The sequence below is a fragment of the Macrobrachium rosenbergii genome, chromosome 8 (genome assembly GCF_040412425.1).
Source record: "Macrobrachium rosenbergii isolate ZJJX-2024 chromosome 8, ASM4041242v1, whole genome shotgun sequence".
Classification (NCBI taxonomy): Eukaryota; Metazoa; Arthropoda; class Malacostraca; order Decapoda; family Palaemonidae; genus Macrobrachium; species Macrobrachium rosenbergii.
In genome coordinates, this window is record NC_089748.1 from 12,907,066 (window position 1) to 12,929,090 (window position 22,025).

General features: G+C 34.4%; 1 protein-coding gene across 1 annotated transcript in view; it reads left to right on the top strand.

Annotated features, from left to right (window-relative positions):
* Iml1 (GATOR complex protein Iml1) overlaps positions 1–22,025 on the top strand; it is a 596,567-nt gene that overhangs the window by 324,675 nt on the left and 249,867 nt on the right. The window contains 3 exon segments of the mRNA XM_067107292.1: positions 4,828–5,005; positions 17,037–17,168; positions 17,892–17,972. Of these exon segments, the coding sequence (XP_066963393.1) occupies positions 4,828–5,005; positions 17,037–17,168; positions 17,892–17,972 (391 nt within the window).

Sequence of the window (22,025 nt, forward strand, 5' to 3'; positions counted from 1 at the left end):
TAGTGTAAACATGTACTGGGTCTACAAGACCCCATGTTACTTACAGCGTAAACATATAGGGGGTCATTAAGACCCCATGTTACCTTAAGTGTAAACATGTGTGGGGTTTGGAAGACCCCATGTTACTTTCAGTGTAAACATGTATGGGGTCTGGAAGACCCCATGTTACTGTCTCTGTAACCATCTTTGGGGTCTGCAATACCCATTATTATAGCTAATGTGTGCAAGTTTGATAATATATCATGCTTATGTTGCTGCATGTGTACACTTGCTTGGTCTACAGTACTATGTTATGTTTCCGTCATTACGATACTGTGTTACTGACTAGTGTATGAACTATAAATCAAATAATGTTAGTAAAAATTTCAGAATAACTTCATATACTATAAGCTCAAAAAGATATGTTGTGTATTGGACTGCAGATAACCTTTTCTTTTCAAGTTATTGCATAAAATTTTCCAATGTTATTGAAGAGTAATCAATTATTTTAAACTGGTTACTCTTTTCAAGGATTGTCAAACCGTATGATTTGAGAAAACATTGAATACTGGCTATATATATTTACCTATGTATATACATAACATTTTTTATTGTTTCATAACATTTTACAAAGAATTCTAAATTATAATGTTTGCCATAATATGTAACCTATCCATATTTTTTTTTTTCAGAAATACACATATTATAGTTTTTCAGGTTAAAAGACAATTAGACAATGTTTAGTAAAAAAAAACAATGATTGCTGAGGAAATGCAGATTATTCTTTTTGATGACGACAGTGATAACTGTGATGATATTGTTATAGAATGTGAAAATCTTGAAGTATTAAATGAGCCTGATAATCTAATAATTGAAGAAATTTATGATAGTGATGAGCATGAAGAATTTACTCCTGAAGTAATAGATGAACAAGAGGTTGAGACCCTTCCATTACAGAAGAAACGTGTTTCACCAAAGAAGCTGAATCGGCCTCCTTCAAGTGGCCCTACAACAAGCTCTATTTCTGCATCAACAAATGTTGCAGCACAAAGCCCAAAGATCTCCAGAAGAAGCAGTAATAAGAAAAGAGGGGAGGCTCTTCAACCAGATAAATGTCTGCATTCATTCAAGAAGGAGTGGTTACGGAGTCGTGATGGTCACAGATGGAGTACTCAGCCACAAGTTCCAACCCAGTCTGCACAATTAGACACTCATCCAGATTACAGTGAGGGTCCCACAAATGATGTTCAAACTGCAGTTTCACCACAAGATTTTCTTGATCTCTTCTTGGTAATTTCTTTTACAGTGAGATACTACTTCATACAAATTCTCAAATCAAGGAATTGGCACCAAAGTTTAAGACAAAAAAAGCTACAATAGAACCTGCAACTCTAAATGAGATCAAAGCTCTTATTGGATTGCTGATTATGTCTGGTGCTAGGCAGGATAACCATGTTATGACTGAAGAAATGTGGAACCAGTATTTTGGTGCCCCTTTATATCGCGCAGCCATGAGTGAGAGGTGCTTTTGCTTTTTGATTCGATGCTTACGTTTTGACAACAAAGATACAAGAGATGAAAGGAAGAAAACTGACTGGTTTGCTGCAATAAGGACCATATGGACACATATCATAGATCGTTGCAAACAAAACTATAACCCAGGAGAGAATATCACAGTAGATGAGCAGCTATTAGCTTTCAGACGTCGCTGTCCATTTAGAATGTATATAGCCAATAAGCCTGCTAAATATGGAGTGAAGTTATTCATGGCATGTGATGTAAATTCTAAGTACATGCTAAATGCCAGACCTTATCTTGGCTCCAATACAAAACACCTGCTGGAATACTTCAAGGTGAATATATAACTACAGAATTTGTAAAACCCTATTTTCATACTGGTAAGACAATAACTACAGATAACTGGTTTACATCTTATTCATTGGCTACTGCTTTGAGAGAAAAAAGCTAAAACTAGTTGGAACACTACGCAAGAAGCCATACGTTCCATCAGAAATGCTAGAAACAAAGGACCGACTTGTGAGTTCATCAGCTTTCATATTTGATGAGAAGGTAACTATTGTTCCATACAAAGTAAAAAGTACCAAGATTGTACTGCTTTTATCAACCCTTCACCAAGATGCATCGATCAGTGAGAACACAAAACCAGAAATTATAATGTTTTATAATAAAACAAAAGGAGCAGTTGATACATTTGATCAAATGTGTGCTATGAACTCTTGTAGTAGGCGCACCAGGCGATGGCCTTTTTGCATCTTTTATGGACTAATAAATGCAGTTACTATTAATGCATTCATACTATATAGCAACTTGAGGTTAGAGCAGGGATTAAAGAAGCTTGAAAGACGAGTTTTCATGCAAGAAGTAGCTTTAAGTCTCGTGAAACCATGGGCCCAAGAAAGACTGATGAGAGAAAGGATGCCTCAGCAGGTTACTTCTGTCATCAAAGATGTTTTCAATATGAATACTCCAGTCATTCCTGCTACCACTGAAGGGGGCCATAAGACAAAGAAAAGGTGTGCCCTATGCCCCCGAAAAACTGATAGGAAAACTAAATATGTCTGCCTCATTTGCCATCGTCCTATTTGTAATGACCACACCTTTTCCTCATGTCTTGAATGCCAATAAACAAAATGTTCTCCCTTAATGCTGTTCAGTGAGAGTTGTTTTATGTATTTTCTTAAGAACAATTATATTTTATTTTATTTTACATTGTAATAGGTTCAGAGAATGCTGCAGTTGTTCTATCAATAAAATTTTTGTAATTTTTTAGGAAGAAAAATATCATAGCATTTTCAGACACCATATAAAAGGCTCATAAGTGATAAATATGCTTTAGATGATTTTGATCATTTGAATTATACTCATATGCAATAAAAGATTGCAAAAAAATTTTCATCTGAATTGAAAAAATTTATAAAATTATATTTAAAAAAAAAAAAATTTTTTTGTTAAATTTTTAATAATTACTTTTGGACTAAAAATGTGTATTTTTTCACCTGCTGACCCTCTCCTCTCGCCTAACCTAGCTCAGGTGAAAGGGAGAGCAGGAGGTCAAAGGTGCAATAAAAGCCTAACATACACTAGGCTACAATAATAAGATTAACCAAAATAAATCACCATTATATGTGCAAAAATATAAAATAAAATAAGATAATTATATGCTTGTGTTCGGCGCATAGCCTTGCTAAAAATGGAATGAGTTCAGATGGCGCTGGAGTCGCAGCGTGGCAGGCGGGTGAGCGTGGGTGCTGGTACGGCCCCTCGCTCTTCCCGGGGATCTTGACATGGGGATGTCTATCCAGTGTGGCTCTGTGGTTGTGATTCCTTCACTCACCCTTGGTTATACCGACGTCTTCATTGAAGACGCTCGATCGGGGGGTAGTAACTCCAGCATTCCTGAAAGCTTTTTTCTCTGGTATATTTAGCAATATTTATACCTAGAAATTCGTGTTAGTATGGAATTTCACCGGGTGACACGGGGCCTCCCTCAGAAATAGGTTTTTCCTTTGTCAAAATCCCTTTTTTTCATCATAAAATAGAAGTTTGGTTAATGAACAATGTAATTCTTTAAAAAAAATGCAATAAAAAGATTTTGAATAATTTTTACATATATTTTTCTATGTGGGGTCTAAAGTACCCCAGGTTACTTGTCACGGTACAAGATATGAAGGTTACCTATTAAGGGTTAATTTTTTTTTTTACACTAGAACCTATCTATGAAGTGGTCAGTAGATGTAAATAATTAAAGATATAGATAAATTGGCCTATAAGAATCTATTTACCTTAAATAACACCCATGCTAGTCCAATGAATGCAAACTGGAACTAAAAAGGGTCAACATCAGCCACTGTGAGAACTTTTCTACCCTTAAGATAGCATAATTTTGTTCCAAAATTATGCTAGCTTTAGGTAGTGAAAATTCCAACTCTTGGCCAGTTCAAAAATAGATTAGGTGATGACTGACTTTTATGATTTATTTAGAGTTGTCTTGTCAGATGGACTAGTAAGTCCAGAAGCAAGTGAGTAGTCATCTTGCTTTGCTAAAATTCTTTCTCTTGTAGCTTACATGTGTTTGTCAAGTAGTTTGTACTCTCAATTTTATCCAGATCTTGGTTTGCACTTTCTCTGTATTTTTCACTCATTCATTCCTTTCTTTCTTAATTTCAGTGCTTGGTGTTTTTTGTGGTTTAAAGGTTCAAGTATACTGTGAAAATAGTCTACCTAAGTTTGTCTTATCGTACCATCAAAGGATTTCCATTGCTGGTTTGGGGATAAATCTGTGCACTTTATGCTAGCACCAGGAAATAGTTAATCTTATTCAGCATTGTTTGGTAAATTGTCAGGAGACTGGAACAAATAAAACATGAATTTACAGTGAAGGCGAGAACTCTGCCTACCTGTTGTTCAAAAGGAAAAGTTTTGGTCCTACCTACTAGGCAACATGTACAGTACATGGACTGGTTCTTATGAATGTTCTTTGTGTAAGATTTTTATGCTCTATGTAGGAGCTTGTTCCTTATGGGTATTGATATATTGTATACTGTAATTCAAGTACTTTGGTTAAAATTAATTTGTTTTGTTGCTGAAAAATATGAAAATGAATTAACTGTACCTGTGGTTCTCCCATTTGTTTCATTTAAAGATATATTTATTTTTTGTGTCTGACTTTCTAATCTATTATTATGGTGGAGAACAGGTTTGAGTAGGACATCAGTTGTATGTAATGCCATACCAGGAATAATTTTGTGATGCATAAACTGCCCTTTTCCACATTTTACATTTTGTCAATTGTATTTCATTGTGTAACCCTGTTTTATTTTCCCTTAGGCACCCTCATCCTCAGCTGAAGCGTCAGTACAAGTATAGATTTCAGTCACCATACATGAGTAGTTATGAAGTTTCTTGGGTAGAGTTTCGTACCGAGAGGCTTGAAACTTACCGATGGAGTCATCTTGACAATTACATTTGCTTCCATGGAGAATCTTCAGATTATCCTTTAATAGAGGTAAAATGTTACTTAGATTTTCAGGCATCAGTAGGATTTGTTTACAATTTTGATAACTTACATAATACTATCAAAGTTTTATCTGTCTACATGGAATTGTGAAAAAATTTAAGATTTGAAGACTTTGGAGTGCTATGCATTATTGTTTCAGTTTCACTTCCTATGGCCGCACAGTTTATAATATTGTTACAGTTTACAGCAAAAGCTGACTATTGTACATAAGTTAAGACAATAGGAAACATAAATTCTCATCTTCCAAGAAGGCTTATTTGATAATTTGTGATGATGTTAATAGAAAAAGTTTTGATTAACAGTTGGTCTTGGTTTTCCCATGATTTTTTGTTCTTATATCCATGTGTTTAACGAAATTCAGCAAAACATAAAAATAATAAATTAATAACCCCCCAAAATTTGAGCTGCCTTTCAAAAGGTAAGCAAGTGTTTGTTTTATGAGTAATAAAATGTCTTTAAATATAAAAGTTATATATTGAACAGTAGTATGAGAAATAAGGGGAATTCTAAATAGATAAATAAGAAATTACTTGTTTTGCTGAATTTGTGTACATCAAAGTTTTCTTTTTAGGATTACATTCTGTGCAGCACAAAACATCACATGAAATGCTCTCATATAAACATTAGAATTAATAATACTTTATTTACTGTTCTCTAGTGACAAGGAAAAACATTGATTGTCATATGACATATGCCAGGAAAATTCAGAAAACATAATAGAAGTTTTGATATGGAACATTTTTCACCCCTAGCTCATTATTTTTACTGAGCCTCTTTATATGCAAATTAAATATGGAAAAGAAGACCTGATACTCCTGATATGTGAGACATGATGACAGGTAACTTTATGCCCTTGGTAGCAAGTTGGATAATTTTATGTGGTTTGTCAGATAGTTAGTGCTCTCAGTTTTATCCAGATCTTTGGATTGAATTTTTCACGCACTCATTCATTTCTGTCTTAATACCTGTACAGTGAATATATTCTACCTAGGTTTGTGTTATGTTACCACCAAAGGATTTTCACTGTTGGTTTGGGGATAGTTCTGTGAACTTTTTACAAGCACCCCCGAGCTATTTATCTCTGCAACCATGTTTACTGCTTTCATTTCTTGAGGTTTTAGAGGTTTTAACCCATTGAAATTTTTAGGTGGTTGCAAAATTTATCTGTGGCAAAACACACTCAGTTCAGACTTAAGCCATTAAAGCTTGCTGTAAATTTACTTATTGTATATGGTATGAATCTAACTACTGTTAAATTTAGCTTATATCTTCACGCCATTAGGTGCGATCAGGTTTCAAAATAATAAAATAACATTTGACTAACCTGCCAGGACTGTCTCTGTAATAACCTGTTTCCCACCAGATGGCATTGGAATGTTTATGTTCTTGTCAGAATTATTCGTGCCATGTCCTTGTGCAGACGGCGTGAATAGGTATTAGTAATAATTTTGACCATTTCTGGCTGATATTCTCCTGTATGGTATTGTGCATGTTTTCTTTTATTGCATTATGTGATCTACAGCAAGCAGATATTAAAGCATTAGGTTATAGGTGAAAATTTTCCTAGCCTAACCCGTCCGAAAATTATTCAATTATGCGATCCACTCACCTGTTCACGTTGTTGTTCTTTCACTATGCAGTCCAGCTTACGACAACAAAAACTACAAAACAGACTTACAACCCAACTTTTATCGACCTAACCTTCAGAGAGCTCTCTCTACCTTACCACCATTTGTTCAACTCTCCTGCCTGTGTTTATTTACATTTTTCTCCCTCCCGCCATTTCCGTCCTATGACGTCACTTCCTATGATGTCACAACAAGACCATAATTTTTAAACACAAAGAATGCTTTGCTATAAAAACGTCTTATAAAATTAAACGTGCTTTTCTTATACATTTTGTAACGCCCGTACCATTTCACAAATGCAGAAAATAAAAATAAAATAATGACTGACTTTTAAAACTAACACACAATCAATAGGAACAAGTTTGTGTAAACTGAATGTTTCTGTTGTGCATGATGGCTACATGTGTGCTAGCCTGGCTGTTGAGGCACGAATTGTGGTTTTCTTCTTCTATTGAAGAAAATAAGGGGTTATCTGTTGAAAGAATGGATAGCTTTGTGAAGTATTTGAAAATGCAAGAGGCCGGTGTGGCTTCTCCTCCTCCTCCACTGCCTGATAGGTTAATTCCTCTCTCACTCTTTCTACTCTGCCTTCTTATGTTCTGTATGTGGTTCAGGAGAAATAACAAGTAATTGAGAAATATTTTTCTTTTATTGGTTAGAAATTTGACCGTATATACTGTATTAGAATGAAGATCAGGCACCCCCCCCCCCTCATAGTGCCACCTTTTTTTGGTTTCCCCTGAGAGAGAGTTGTCGGAGTCTTGGTGTCTGTCTGTAGCCCACCCTCCGGGCTGCCCTGCGTCTGTTGGTCCTCTCCACAGACAGGGAACCATGGTGTGTCTCAGGGCTAGGGTCTATGCCCTTTGCCACCTCTCTCAAGCCAACTGTCTTCCAGCTTGAATTTGACGAGTTCTCTGAAGGATTTATTTGGCAGTTTAGCACTCACGTTTACTGGATCATGTATCATCCCTTTTTAGAAAGAGTGATAGCGGTTGTTAATCATTTACTCACCCTGTATTATCCTCCGCTTTGGACATTAACTACCGCCCCCCCTACTCAATTTTCCCTTTGTTGCCTCATACTTGTCACCTTTTGATTAATGTTCCTGTTTGTATTAGCAGCATATCCTCTTCCACCACTTATTTATCTAGATTAAATTAGCCTTGTGATAGAACTGGCTCTTACTTCTCGGCAATCACCTCTTAAAGTGTCATGCAGATGGCTCCGGCTGTTGTCCAAGTTCTGTGGTGACATCATGCGAGAACCTTCTACCTTCTCCCACCCAGTCCTTTCTCTCCCAGCCGTCTGGCACTGAACACTGGCATTCCATGATGTCATTGCTGGCATTCCCTGCTGTGTCTCCATCTCTGGCATTTATCACCTCACTGTCTCCATCCATAGATTTGCTGTTCTCTACTGTCTCATTTCTTCCATTAAACATTAGGATTTTCAACCAGCTAACCAACTGAGGCGATGTGCCGGGTTGTCGCTGACTTGATCTGAAACAGCTGGTTCTTGGGATGCCACTGCATCGGTTTCCAGTTTCTTGAAGCTCTTAAAGCTGTGTTAGGACTTATATAAGTTTTCAGTTTTTCACCTTCCTCTGTTCAGCATGCAAGTTTTAAGTAGTTCATGCACCAAGGAAGTGAAGAACTTATCAATAAGGTGCTTTGGCATAATTGTGAGGCGGAAGTGCTTTTGAGTTTGGTATTTCATTCTTAGCATGACAGTTTGATTGCTGCAAGAATGTATATGTGTGTGTGTGTGTGTGTGGATGTGTATGTACTGTATATGTATATGTGTATACTGGTGTATGTATGTATGTATATGTATATATGTAGATGTACATATAAGAAATATGAATGATGATAATAATTATTTAAATGTTAGTCCTGAAGGGGCAGCATTTCTTGAGGCATTAGATTATTAACCTCACCTTGATACCCCCATATCCAAAACTAAGGGAGGAATGTCCTATTCTTTTTTACAACTTAGTTTTAAAGTAACAGAAACAGTTGTGCTTATTTATCTTATAAAGTAGTCCAGCTCAACCACTAGTAGCTGTTTTCGGAGGCCATCATCTGAGATCCCTGTAGGGTATTGCCTATACAAACTTTTCTGAATGAAAGTTCCGCACAGACTATCCCAAAACTCTCTCGTGTCCTGTTTCAGTAATGATCAAGGCTCACATTCCAAGTGACAGATTCGCAAATGTAACCATAACTGATGTTTTGAACTCTTCAGTTCAAGTAGGCTATAAGGAACTTCTGAAGGCTGTGTATGGGGTTTCTAAAGTGTCTAGCAGTTTCAAGAAGAACCTTAGGTAGTGATGGCTCTCAGGGAAGGATGCTGAGTACTTTTTTGTTGTTTTCGCCCCCATCGGCTTCCCAATATCCTTCTCTTCCCACTCTCTCTTCGTGATTTATGTGAAAATATTTCAAAACTGATAAAAGCTACAACCATGAGTTATTTTCTGTTGTATTGTACATGAAATTGCGCACATTTTCATATATAAAAGTTTATGTAACGACTAATGTAAAACGATGCAAACATTACGACAATGGACGAAAGAATTTCTGAGATGTTGGCCGAGTTACGCGGCGCAGAGCGTGAGGAAAAAGTTTTTTCAGAAATTCACCATAAATCGAAATATTGTGCTAGAGACTTCCAGTTTGTTGCAAAATGAAGGTACATGATTGAATATTACTAGAATGTAAGAGTTTTAGCTTATAATTGCGTTTTTACCATTTGGTCGAGTTAAAGTTGACCGAAGGTTGAAATTTTGGCAGTTATCGTGATTTATATGAAAATATTTCAAAACTGATAAAAGCTACAACCATGAGTTATTTTCTGTTGTATTCTACATGAAATTGCGCACATTTCCATATATAAAACTTTATGTAACGATTAATATAAAACGGTGCAAACATTACGACAACGTGACGAAAGAATTTCTGGCGCAGACGTAAGGAAAAAGTTTTTTTCAAAATTTAACCATAAATCGAAATACTGTGCTAGAGACTTCCAATTTGTTGCAAAATGAAGGTAAATGATTGAACATTACTAGAATGTAAGAGTTTTGGCTTACAATTGCGTTTTTTGACCATTTCGGTCGAGTCAAAGTTGACCGAAGGTTGAAATTTTGGCAGTTATCGTGATTTATATGAAAATATTTCAAAACTGATAAAAGCTACAACCATGGGTTGTATGTTGCTGTATTTTACATGAAATTGTGCACATTTTCATATATAAAACTTTATGTAACGGCTAATATAAAACAGTGCAAAACTTACGACAAAATGACGAAAGAATTTCTGAAATTTTCGGCCAAGTTACCGCGCGGGCGTAAGGAAAAAGTTTTTTTCAAAAATTCACCATAAATCGAAATATTGTGCTAGAGACTTCCAAATTGTTGCAAAATGAAGGTAAATGATTGAATATTACTAGAATATAAGAGTTTTTCGACCATTTCGGTCGAGTCAAATTTGCCCGAAGGTTGAAATTTTTTGTAGTCGACGTACGGTACATCCACTTGGCACCCAACAGACAATTTTAGTCGACGTATGATACGTCCAGTCGGCGTTTAAGGGTTAATTGTTGTATTCTACATGAAATTGCGCACATTTTCATATATAAAACTTTATGTAACGACTAATATAAAACGGTGCCAACATTATGACAAAGTGACAAAAGAATTTCTGAGATGTTCGGCCGAGTTACCGCGCCCGGACGTAAGGAAAAAGTTTTTCAAAAATTCACCATAAATCAAAATATTGTGCTAGAGACTTCCAATTTGTTGAAAAATGAAGGTAAATGATTGAATATTACTAGAATGTAAGAGTTTTAGCTTACAATTGCGTTTTTTTACCATTTCGGTCGAGTCAAAGTTGACTGAAGGTTGAAATTTTGGCACATCGTGATTTATATGAAAATATTTCAAAACTGATAGAAGCTACAACCATGAGTTATTTTTTGTTGTATTCTACATGAAATTGCACACATTTTCATATATAAAACTTTATGTAACTACTAATATAAAACAGTGCAAACATTATGACAAAGTGACGAAAGAATTTCTGAGATGTTCGGCCAAGTTACCGAGCGGACTTAAGGAAAACGTTTTTTTCAAAAATTCACCATAAATCGAGATATTGTGCTAGAGACTTCCAATTTGTTGCAAAATGAAGGTAAATGATTGAATATTATTAGAATGTAAGAGTTTTAGCTTACAATTGCATTTTTCGACCATTTCAGTCGAGTCAAAGTTGACCGAAGGTTGAAATTTTGGCAGTTATCGTGATTTATATGAAAATATTTCAAAACTAATGAAAGCTACAACCATGAGTTATTTTTTGTTGTATTCTACATGAAATTGTGCACATTTTCATATATAAAACTTTATGTAACGGTTAATATAAAACGGTGCCAAAATTACGAGAATATGACAAAAGAATTTCTGAAATTTTCGGCCGAGTTATCGCATGGACGTAAGGAAAAGTTTTTTTTCAAAAATTCACCATAAATCAAAATATTGTGCTAGAGACTTCCAATTTGTTGCAAAATGAAGGTAAATGATTGAATATTACTAGAATGTAAGAGTTTTAGCTTACAATTGCGTTTTTCGACCATTTCAGTCGAGTTAAAGTTGACTGAAGGTTGAAATTTTGGCAGTTATCGTGATTTATATGAAAATATTTCCAAACTGATAAAATCTAAAACCACTGGTTATTTTTTCTTGTATTTTACATGAAATTGCGCACATTTTCATATATAAAACTTTATGTAACGGCTAACATAAAACGTTGCAAAAATTACGACGAAATGACGAAAGAATTTCTGAAATTTTCGGCAAGTTACCGCACGGACGTAAGGAAAAAGTTTTTTCAAAAATTCACCATAAATCGAAATATTGTGCTAGAGACTTCCAATTTGTTGCAAAATGAAGGTAAATTATTGAATATTACTAGAATGTAAGAGGTTTAGCTTACAATTGCGTCTTTCGACCTTTTCGGTCGAGTCAAAGTTGACCGAAGGTTGAAATTTTTTGTAGTTGACTTACGGTACGTCCGCTCGTCACCTGGCAGACAATTTTAGTCGAATTATGATACGTCCAGTCGGCGTTTAAGGGTTAATACTGTGCTTTATATAATTATTTCTTCATGAAAACAAGAATTTAACAATAGTTTTAACTTTAATAATATGATGGTGTGAAAAGTCCCACAACAGCCTGTCGTGGTGGTGCATCATCACTTCCAAATCCTATTCCCGGACCGTCTTCAGATTTATGACTGCAAACTGATGATGATGTTAGTAACAATAAAAAACAACCCTCTCCAAGATCGATATGATGAAATGTACTTTATAGTCTTAATTATCGTTAAAATTCACAAGTTGAATGACAGCTATTTTGATCTTGTATATTTTTGCATTTTACAGAATGTTTTTGTTGAAAACATAACGTGTTAGTGAACTTATGGTCTTAATTGTCCCACTGTTTTATTACTGGTGATCTTAATTATCTCACATTCATTTAACAGTACAGTAAACCCCCCCGTATTCACGGGGATGTGTACCACACCCCCCCTGCGAATAGCTAAAATCTGCAAATACTTAAAACCCCTCTAAAAATACTTAGAACTGCCAATTTTCATAGTTCAAACACAAAAAAAATCTAAAAATGCTTATATCTGAGTATTTTAATAGTTTTACCACGAAAAGTGCATGTTGTAGTGAAAATGATATGAAAATACAGTAGTTAGTGAATATTTTTCAGTGAAAAATACCGCGAATGGATGAATTTTCCACGAATAATGTGTATATACGTTCCACAGAGAAATCCGTGAATAGGTGAGTCCGCGAATCGTGAGACCGCGAATACAGGGGGTTTACTGTATATTAATATAAATAATAATAAACTATAATGAATAAATAAATAAAATAAAAAACATGAAAAAAAGAAAAAAATGTTTTTGCTGCAACAGTGATGTTTGATTATGCTCCTGAGCCCACAATTCCGGAATCCGAAAAATTCCAAAAACCGAAACACATCTGGCCCTGAGGATTTCAGGTAAAGGATTATGTACCTGTAATCTAAATTTCATTATCTTACTTTGTATTTTAGAGACTCCACTTCTTTTTACTTAACAATAATGCGTTCATGTCTCGGCCTAGGTATCTATATATGCGGCTGAATCCTATCATTTTTATCATGTTTTATTCTTCATTTTTCATCTTTTACCATGAGCTTTAATTCAAACGTTTCGACATTGGTTTATTATTCATACTCTTTATAAAAATAATGAAATACAGTATATTTATGGGTATTTATAGGTATATATTGGATATCGCCGGTTAAACCGGACTATCGGCTAAGACGGACACCCTGGCCCCCTATTAGTCCGTCGTCCGTCTTAACAAGGGTCGACTGTACTCAAAAATCATAACAGAAGGGAGGAGGATTGTAATAGCATGGTGACATTGCAGAGTGACGTGTTCGAGCCTACCATTACTTCTGTCCGGGCCTTAAGGCGCCATTCCATATAACCTTAGAGCACTCCCATAGGAAATGCCATAAAATTCCTAGCACCAGCTGCCAAAACAGTCCTAGAAAAATCTGGGAGCTTATTTTTAGTCACTACCAGGATAGCGGTCGAGGCTAGAATGGAGAGGAGGTGGAGCCTTATGTGGAACTCAGAAGTGGCTGTTCCATTAAGGACCTTACTCATAAGGGTGTTGAACTGACTGGAAGCCATGTCTTTCCCTTCAAAAGGGAAGAACATGTGTTGCCCATTTCCGTGTGGACTGCAAGGCTGGTAGTATGGTACGGTACGGAATGTTTTTCCGTACCTCGTACCTGGCTAAAATATTGTACCGTAATTTTGTACCTTACCCTCAATTATTTTTCCGTACCGTACAGTACGGTAAAAATAATGTACAGATAGTCCCCGGTTATCGGGGGGGGTTCTGTTCTGATGGCGTGACGATAACCAAAAATCAGCGATTTTCGGCACTTATCGGTGCCGAAAAGCTGAAAATCGCTGATTTTAGGTTATTGGCGCCTTTGTTAAGTATGTATTGGCACCAATACCCAATTATCGGCGCCAGTAATTGGAAATTGGCAATTTTCAGTGCTGAAAATTGCCTATTTTCATCACTAGACAAGCCCCGTAAAACCGGATCGCCGATAACCGAGCCCGCCGATAACTGGGGACTGCCTGTACTGTAATTCCGGGCTTTTATCGGTCTATAAGCAAACTCAATCTACATAAAATCCCCTCTTTATGAAAATCTCAATATTAACAGGTGTAAATTAGCAAAGGGACTTTATATGTACATGTGTATGTATTCAGTTGTCATAATAATAATAACAGTGATAATAATAATGATGATGATAGTAGAGTAAACACCCCGGATTTGTGGGGGATGCGTACCACAACCCCCCATGAATAGCTAAAACCCACAAATACTTAGAACCCTTCTAAAAACATTTAGAACTGCCTATTTTGATAGTTCAAACACACACAAAACAAACTAAACTACTTATACAGGTATTATCCTACTTACGATGGTGTTAGGTTCCAAAAAAACCCATCTTTTGTTGGAAAGAACGTAAGAAATACCAAAACGTATCTCGAACATAGCCTAGCCCACAGTAGGATATTCAGTACCATGTATGCATGTATGGTAGCCTAGCCTGCAGTGTAAAATATACTCTTTACATACACGGTATAGTAATTATTAACATCAGCTAATTCTGGAGGTTCATGCAAAGTGACTTATACAAAGAGAAATTGAATAACAAACTAGAATTAGCTTATCCTACACTATGGTATATTGTATACATACACAGTAACATAGCCTACATTATACTCTACTCTATATTCACATATCGTAATATGCAAACGTCAACATAACGAATATGCATCTTTTCCATGGATCTTTTAAAATATTATGCCTTAATTCACTGTATCCAATAATATTGTATATATTCTTATATTGCTTTTGTATTATAAGTTGCGATCATAATGATCGATGTTTTGGTTTGGAAATGTTTACGTGGTGTTTATTTCGCCGTATTTAACTCAGTTCAGAGCGTTTTTCTTGCTTCTAGTTAGCATAAATGAATCTCTAGAGTCTAGATACTTAATTTATGAGGGGAAAGGTTAGTTTTTATTATACGAAGTGTTTTTCAAGTTGAAATATAACTAAAATACGTCTCGTTGTGAAATTAATTTATCTATTTTCGTTAATAGATGACAATGGCCGTTTGAGGGTGTTAGTTTTGTGTAAGAAAAATTCAAGATTCCGTTCGCTATTTTCACATGATTTCATCATAATACGAGCTTTACATATTTATCATTTATCGGCGTAAAAATAGCAGTACTGTAATGTGTTCTTTCATGCCCAGTAGTTTTGATTAAAATACTTTCTCTCTTATATTAATTATGATCGAGTTTCATCCATGTCGCCAATGCACGATAATTTTACAGTATAGTCATTAGCAGCTTGAACATTGTTGTCTCAGCTTCAGCTACAACTTGCAGCTTAAATTTAGCAGTATCTGTATATTTCCTTGACGATCTTTTATCCATACCAAATAAGGGTATAATGTAAAAATATATCAGTCTTATTCTACTTAACGTCATTTGTGCCATAACCTACAGTAATTGTTTATTACCGTACAATGGTTGAAATACCAGATAAACGGCTTTTGCTATCTGATTCAGTTATAAGCAAAACAACAGTTTCTTGGCCGGTTGTTTATGGCTGTATGCATTTACGCAAGAGTATTACGTTACTAACAATACTTTTATCATTCTCTTTTACTTTTTTAACTAGAAGATGGGATAAAGAGATGGAGGAAAAGTTGTCTATTGTAATTTGGTCTCTCTCACTGCCTGATTATGCTGCTGCCTGCACCCGTGCGAAATTTAAAAATATTTTATAAATAATATTGTCGTATTGGTATTAATTGCTTACCCCATTGCCAAAATCGAATTATCGTAAGGTGAATTATCGTACCTCAAGCATTAGCTGAGTATTTTAATAGTTTGATCACAAAAAGTACATTTAGTCTTGAAAATTATATGAAAATACAGTAATTAGTGAACATTTCTCCATGAAAAATACCACAAATGGGCGAATTTTCTGCGAATAATGTATGTATATGTGAATTGTGAGAATGTGAATATGGGGAGTTTACTGTACTACTACTAGTACTACTACTACTAATTATAATAATAATAATAATAATGATATCAGTAAATATAAAAATTTGCTATATTAGTAGTTATTATTAATACTATTCCCCTGTTTTTGAAATAGACCAAGAGTATTCACATTTAAATTCATAAAACATATTTTGCTAAGAAACTATTTATTTGGTATATGTACAGTAATACAATGTATGAAATCTTATTAAAAATATTTCCCAGTATTATGATCCTTTGCATAATAGTTGTTGAAACCATGACCTCCTCTTTCAAGGGTCTTAGTAAGAAAAACAAAGTACAGTATAGAAGAGTCTAACCATCAGTAAAACTTAAAACCAATACCTAACGTTACCATGTAATTAATAACTGAAAAATGTTTTCTTTTTTTTCTTCTCAACATTCATAATGGCAGTATGTATCAGGAAAATACCTTCCAGTAGCAACTTTCCTCTAATCAAGCATACTGATTATGTATTAGATCTTAGAAACATAATGACATACTGTATATTATATCATCCTTCATACCTAGTCTTAATTCATCCAGAATGTACCTCAACCCTGAGGAATTCCAAACACACACACACACACACACACACACACACACATGGTATGTTACAAACTGAAATGTTTAAGTACCTTAGTGATCTACTTGTGCAGTCATTGAAGTGGCCAAATATGCATTAGTAATTGCCTAGTGATATATCCAAGCCTAAGGTACAGTACGGTACAGAATTTTGTCCATTTTTTTCCATACCTAAATCGTACCGTATCGTACTTTGGTAAAATTATTGTACCGTAATTCCGTAACTTACATATAGACTAAATATCAACCGTACCATATTGTACTGTACTGTAATGCCAGCCTTGGTGGAGTGTTATTAGAAGTTCTTGTTTCCCATCCCCCTAGTTAAGGTAGATGTCTCACCAAATATTTGTCACTGCTGTGTACTAATGTAAATAGAAATTAAATTGTTCTAACCTTTAGGGGATTAAGGCACATGAAGGGACATATTGCTTATATCCTTGGAACGTGAAAGGTAATATAAAATTTTTGCAGTTTTTAATGTTTCTGTAATCAGTTTTACTTGTCTTTTAGTTGTTTCAACCTTTATTACTTGCATATCAGGGTGAATGGTTATGATTTTTTTAATAGTTAATATTTTCCTTTTCCTTGTGAAGGCACTGAAGTTTTGGCGGTTCCGAGTATTGCTAGTACCTGAATGTTATCGATGGGCAACAAAAACTGTTATGGAGTCAACTAATGCAATACCATCTGACATCTATAATGAGATGACAATTGAGGAACAGCAGGTAGGAAACACATGGTGTCATTTCCACACTACAAGTAAATTTTTGGGATGTAAATCATCAGTTCATACATCATAATTCTGTTATTAGCTGGTAAGTTACTTTCTGGTAAATTCTGAATGATTATGAGCTTGTGCTTAATTGTGCGAAGTATATGAAAGCATTCCTTGAGTTTTCCATAGGAAATTTATGAATTTTAAGTTATTAATGATAGTACAGTATAACCAGCAGGAAAATAAACATCTTTATTGTTCAGTGGAAAGGCACTCGTGATTAATATAGTCTACCCAAATATTCTGTACAGTCTTGGTTGTTTTGCTTTGAATGAAGATTTTTCATATAAATAGCTTTCATGCATGGTGTATGTATGCAGAAAGACAAACTTGTATTTTATTTCTGGCATAAGAACGAGCATTCTTTAAATGTTATTTTGCCTGATGTGTGTTCTCAAAAAGCAATTAAGTGAAGGACCTTTCATGTGAAAGTTTGAGGTGTGGGTGTTTTAAAACTTTGTTCATTTCAGGAACTGTTAACCTAAAATATGTTATTTAGAATTGAACATGTAAAGTATGTAATCTTTATTTAAGTCAGGTAAGTGATAGATTGAAATTTCAGTTGAATGAAACTAAAAAAAATAGGGTTTTGTCTAGTCAAAGATAGACTTCAAAATTATATAAATAAAATATTTAGACTTTTTACCAAAAATTTTCCTCCTTCTCCTAACAGACAACCATTGAAGGTTTCTTAAAGTTCCTTGAAGTAACAATCCATCGTCTGAAGAGGCCAGTTAATGCAAGGAAAACTAGGGTAAGCATAATATGGAAAATATATGTTTTCACCTGTAGAGAGATGAATTGCTAATCTTTTTATTGTTATCATGTTAGTTGTATATAATTATGCATGCTCAGTGGCAACACTAAGGATATTCCTTACTTTTATTTTCTGAAAGTCTTGAAACTCTTAGTACTACAGTATTTCATTTTTAGAATATCTGATAAAGTTTGTTTTGAATTGGTTATTTCCTTTAATTCTAAATTTTTACATATAGAAAACTGCTTAATTTCCAACCTTGCCTCAGAATTTAGTTATTTATAGCTTAGACTTTGACACTAGCAACTAATAAGCACTGCTGTGTTGTGGAGATAATTCACTTGTGTATCTTGCCCCATATGTAGACTGGATTGGGGATTTCAGGATCCAGATCAAGATAACTGGTAGTTTGATAATGAAAAATATATCACAAATTTTTCAAAGATTTTTTGTCATGGCAATGAATATTCTTAATTATTTGTTTACTTATATGGGAAATAGTTATTTTCACAAGAAAAGTACAATACAGAATGCTCTTATATTTTCAGTTCATGTATACTTATTCAAAAAACTGTTTTCTTTGTTATAATCTGTCATCTTGATAGACATTTTAAAATTTTTCCTCTTGATTATAAGATAATTGTGATAAAAAAAAAATATCTCTGAAATAAGTTTATACAGTAGTAATTAATTGATACATTTAAGAAGATGATTATTCTTTTGTTATGATAGGTGCTTTGGTTATTAGTTACAGGTTAACCCTTAAACGCCGAGCCTCTATTTACAAAAGTGTCTGCCGTATGCTGGTGGGGTTTGAGAGTTAGCGCCGAAGCGGAAAGAAAGTTTTTTTCAAAAAATCACAGCACGCCTAGTTTTTAAGATTAAGAGTTCATTTCTGGCTCCTTTTTTTCTCATTGCCTGAAGTTTAGTATGCAACCATCAGAAATGAAAAAAATCATTATCATATATAAATATTGGAATATATGACAGCGCAAAAAAAAAAAATTTTATATACAATTGTTTACAAATCTTGCTGTGAGCAAAACGGTTAAAGCTAATGAGTTATTTTATTTTCGTTGTATTGTCCACTAAATTGCGATGATTTTGGTATATAACAAATTGTAAAACGATCAAAGCAACACACAGAAAATATTATCACAAAATGATGCATGAATTCGTAACGCGCAGACGTAAAAAAAAGTTTTTTCAAAAATTCACCGTAAATCGAAATATTGTGCTAGAGACTCCCCGTTTGTTGCAAAATGAAGGTAAATGATTGAATATTACTAGAATGTAAGAGTTTTAGCTTACAATTGCATTTTTCTACCATTTCGGTCGAGTCAAAGTTGACCAAAGGTTGAAATTTTGGCAGTTATCGTGATTTATATGAAAATATTTCAAAACTGATAAAAGCTACAACCATGAGTTATTTTTTGTTGTATTCTTCATGAAATTGCACACATTTCCATGTATAAAAGTTATGTAACGGCTAATATAAAACGGTGCAAAAATTACAACAAAGTGACTAAAGAATTTCTGAGATTTTCAGCAGAGTTAGCGAGCGCGGACGTAAGGAAAACATTTTTTTCAAAAATTCACCATAAATCGAAATATTATGCTAGACTTCTCGTTTGTTGCAAAATGAAGGTAAATAATTGAGTATTACTAGAATGTAAGAGTTTTAGCTTGCAATTGCATTTTTAGACCATTTCGGTCGAGTCAAAGTTGACCGAAGGTTGAAATTTTGGCACTTATTGTGATTTATATGATATGTCAAAATTGATAAAAGCTACAACCATGAGTTATTTTTTGTTCTATTCTACATGAAATTGCACACATTTTCAAATATAAAACTTTATGTAACAGCTAATAGAAAACTGTGCAAAAATTACGACAAAGTGACTAAAGAATTTCTGAGATTGTAAGAGCCTGACGCTGTCTCTTCCAAACACGTGTGTGTTCGTCGTCCATCTGAGTGGCGAAATGTTTGGCGTCTTCACAAACAGAAACATACACACAGTTTGATATAGAAGATTCGTTGGAACATTATGAGTACATGATTAGAATGCTTGCATGGCAATGCAAGTAATGGTGATTGTACATACATCAAGACAACAATGGTTAGGGAGAAACAGATGGAAATATTGTATGGTTGAAATCGCGTTCCTTTAGAGAAAGAAAACGAGATGCTCTTGTTGTCTTATCCACTCCGATGGACGACGAACACATGAACACACACGTGTTTGGAAGAGATGGCGTCAGGCTCTTACAAGATTTTCAGCAGAGTTAGCGTGGACGTAAGGGAAAAATTATTTCAAAAATTCACCATAAATCGAAATATTGTGCTAGAGACTTCTCGTTTGTTGCAAAATGAAGGTAAATGATTGAATATTACTAGAATGTAAGAGTTTTAGTTTTAGCTTACAGTTGCATTTTCCGACCATTTCGGTCGAGTCAAAGTTGACCGAAGGTTGAAATTTTGGCACTTATCGTAATTTATATGAAACTATGTCAAAGTTGATAAAAGCTACAACCATGAGTTATTTTTTGTTGTATTCTACATTAAATTGCACACATTTTCATATATAAAACTTTATGTAACGGCTAATAGAAAACAGTGCAAAAATTATGACAAAGTGACTAAAGAATTTCTGAGATTTTCAGCAGAGTCAGTGCGGATGTAAGGAAAAAGTTTTTTTCAAAAATTCACCATAAATCGAAATATTGTGCTAGAGACTTCCCGTTTGTTGCAAAATGAAGGTAAATGATTGAATATTACTAGAATGTAAGAGTTTTAGTTTTAGCTTATAGTTGCATTTTCTGACCATTTCGGTCGCGTCAAAGCTGACCGAAGGTTGAAATTTTGGCAGTTATCGTGATTTATATGAAAAATGTCAAAATTGATAAAAGCTACAACCTTGAGTTATTTTTTGTTGTATTCTACATGAAATTGCGAACATTTTCATGTATAAAACTTTATGTAACTGCTAATATAAAACAGTGCAAAAATTACGACAAAGTGACTAAGAATTTCTGAGATTTTCAGCAGTTAGCTGATGCTTTCTTTTGGGATAAGAAAGAAATTCGCGCATGCTCAGCTGGGTCATGCTTGTAAACAAAACAACAGCATGATCCATGAACTCCCAGCATCCCTCAAGGCGCGATTTAAAATTTTTCGCAAACGAGGCCTATAAGTATTTTTCCGCGAATATTTAAAAAAACTTTTTGTAGTCGACATATTTTACGTCCACTTGACACCCGACAGACAACTTTTGTCGACGTAAAATTCGTCCAGTCGGCGTTAAAGGGTTAAGTGATGTGACAGGTCACACTTTTATAATCTTTTTCAAGTTTTTGTTATGGGATGTTGTGTACAAGAAATACAATATTGAATCTTCTTTCCTCATTCGAGGATTGTTAACAGGAAATAACTGAATTTCGTTAAATAAAATATCACAAGTAGCTTTACAGTAGTTGATGTCCTCTCTATTGCTTGAGAAATTTAGGTGGTCTCTTACTACAAAATCTTTGACTCCAAATTTTTGGCCTCTTCCTTTCTAACTTCAAGTAATTCTTTGTACTGTATGTGTGAAAAACAATACCAATTTTTAGGTAAGCAGGAAATTTGGGGGAAAATCATACTTTGCTTTGTTTAGGATGTAAATATTAGTGGTAAATTCGTTTGTCCTCAGTGTTTGAATTTACTTTAAAAAGTGCAACATGCAAATATGAGGCGATACATGATACTTGTCAGTAAAGAGCATTGTATTTTTTTCTTTTAAAAGTAATGCAATCATTTGTAACTTATATCTTTGGTGAAGTCTCAAGACATGTATATGAACTTCTGTTCCTAGTCTTAGAGATGGCTGCCTGAAACTAAGTACTGTAGGTTATTTTCTTCTTACATTTTATTCAAAGAAAGGGCTGTGTTATGTTTTTCATTTCAGTTATTGTGAATGCTTTGAACCTTATAATTATAGTGCTCATTTTAATTTTGGTCTTGTAAATTAGTATAAATTCAGGATAGATTAGTGACTGTAGGTATCATTT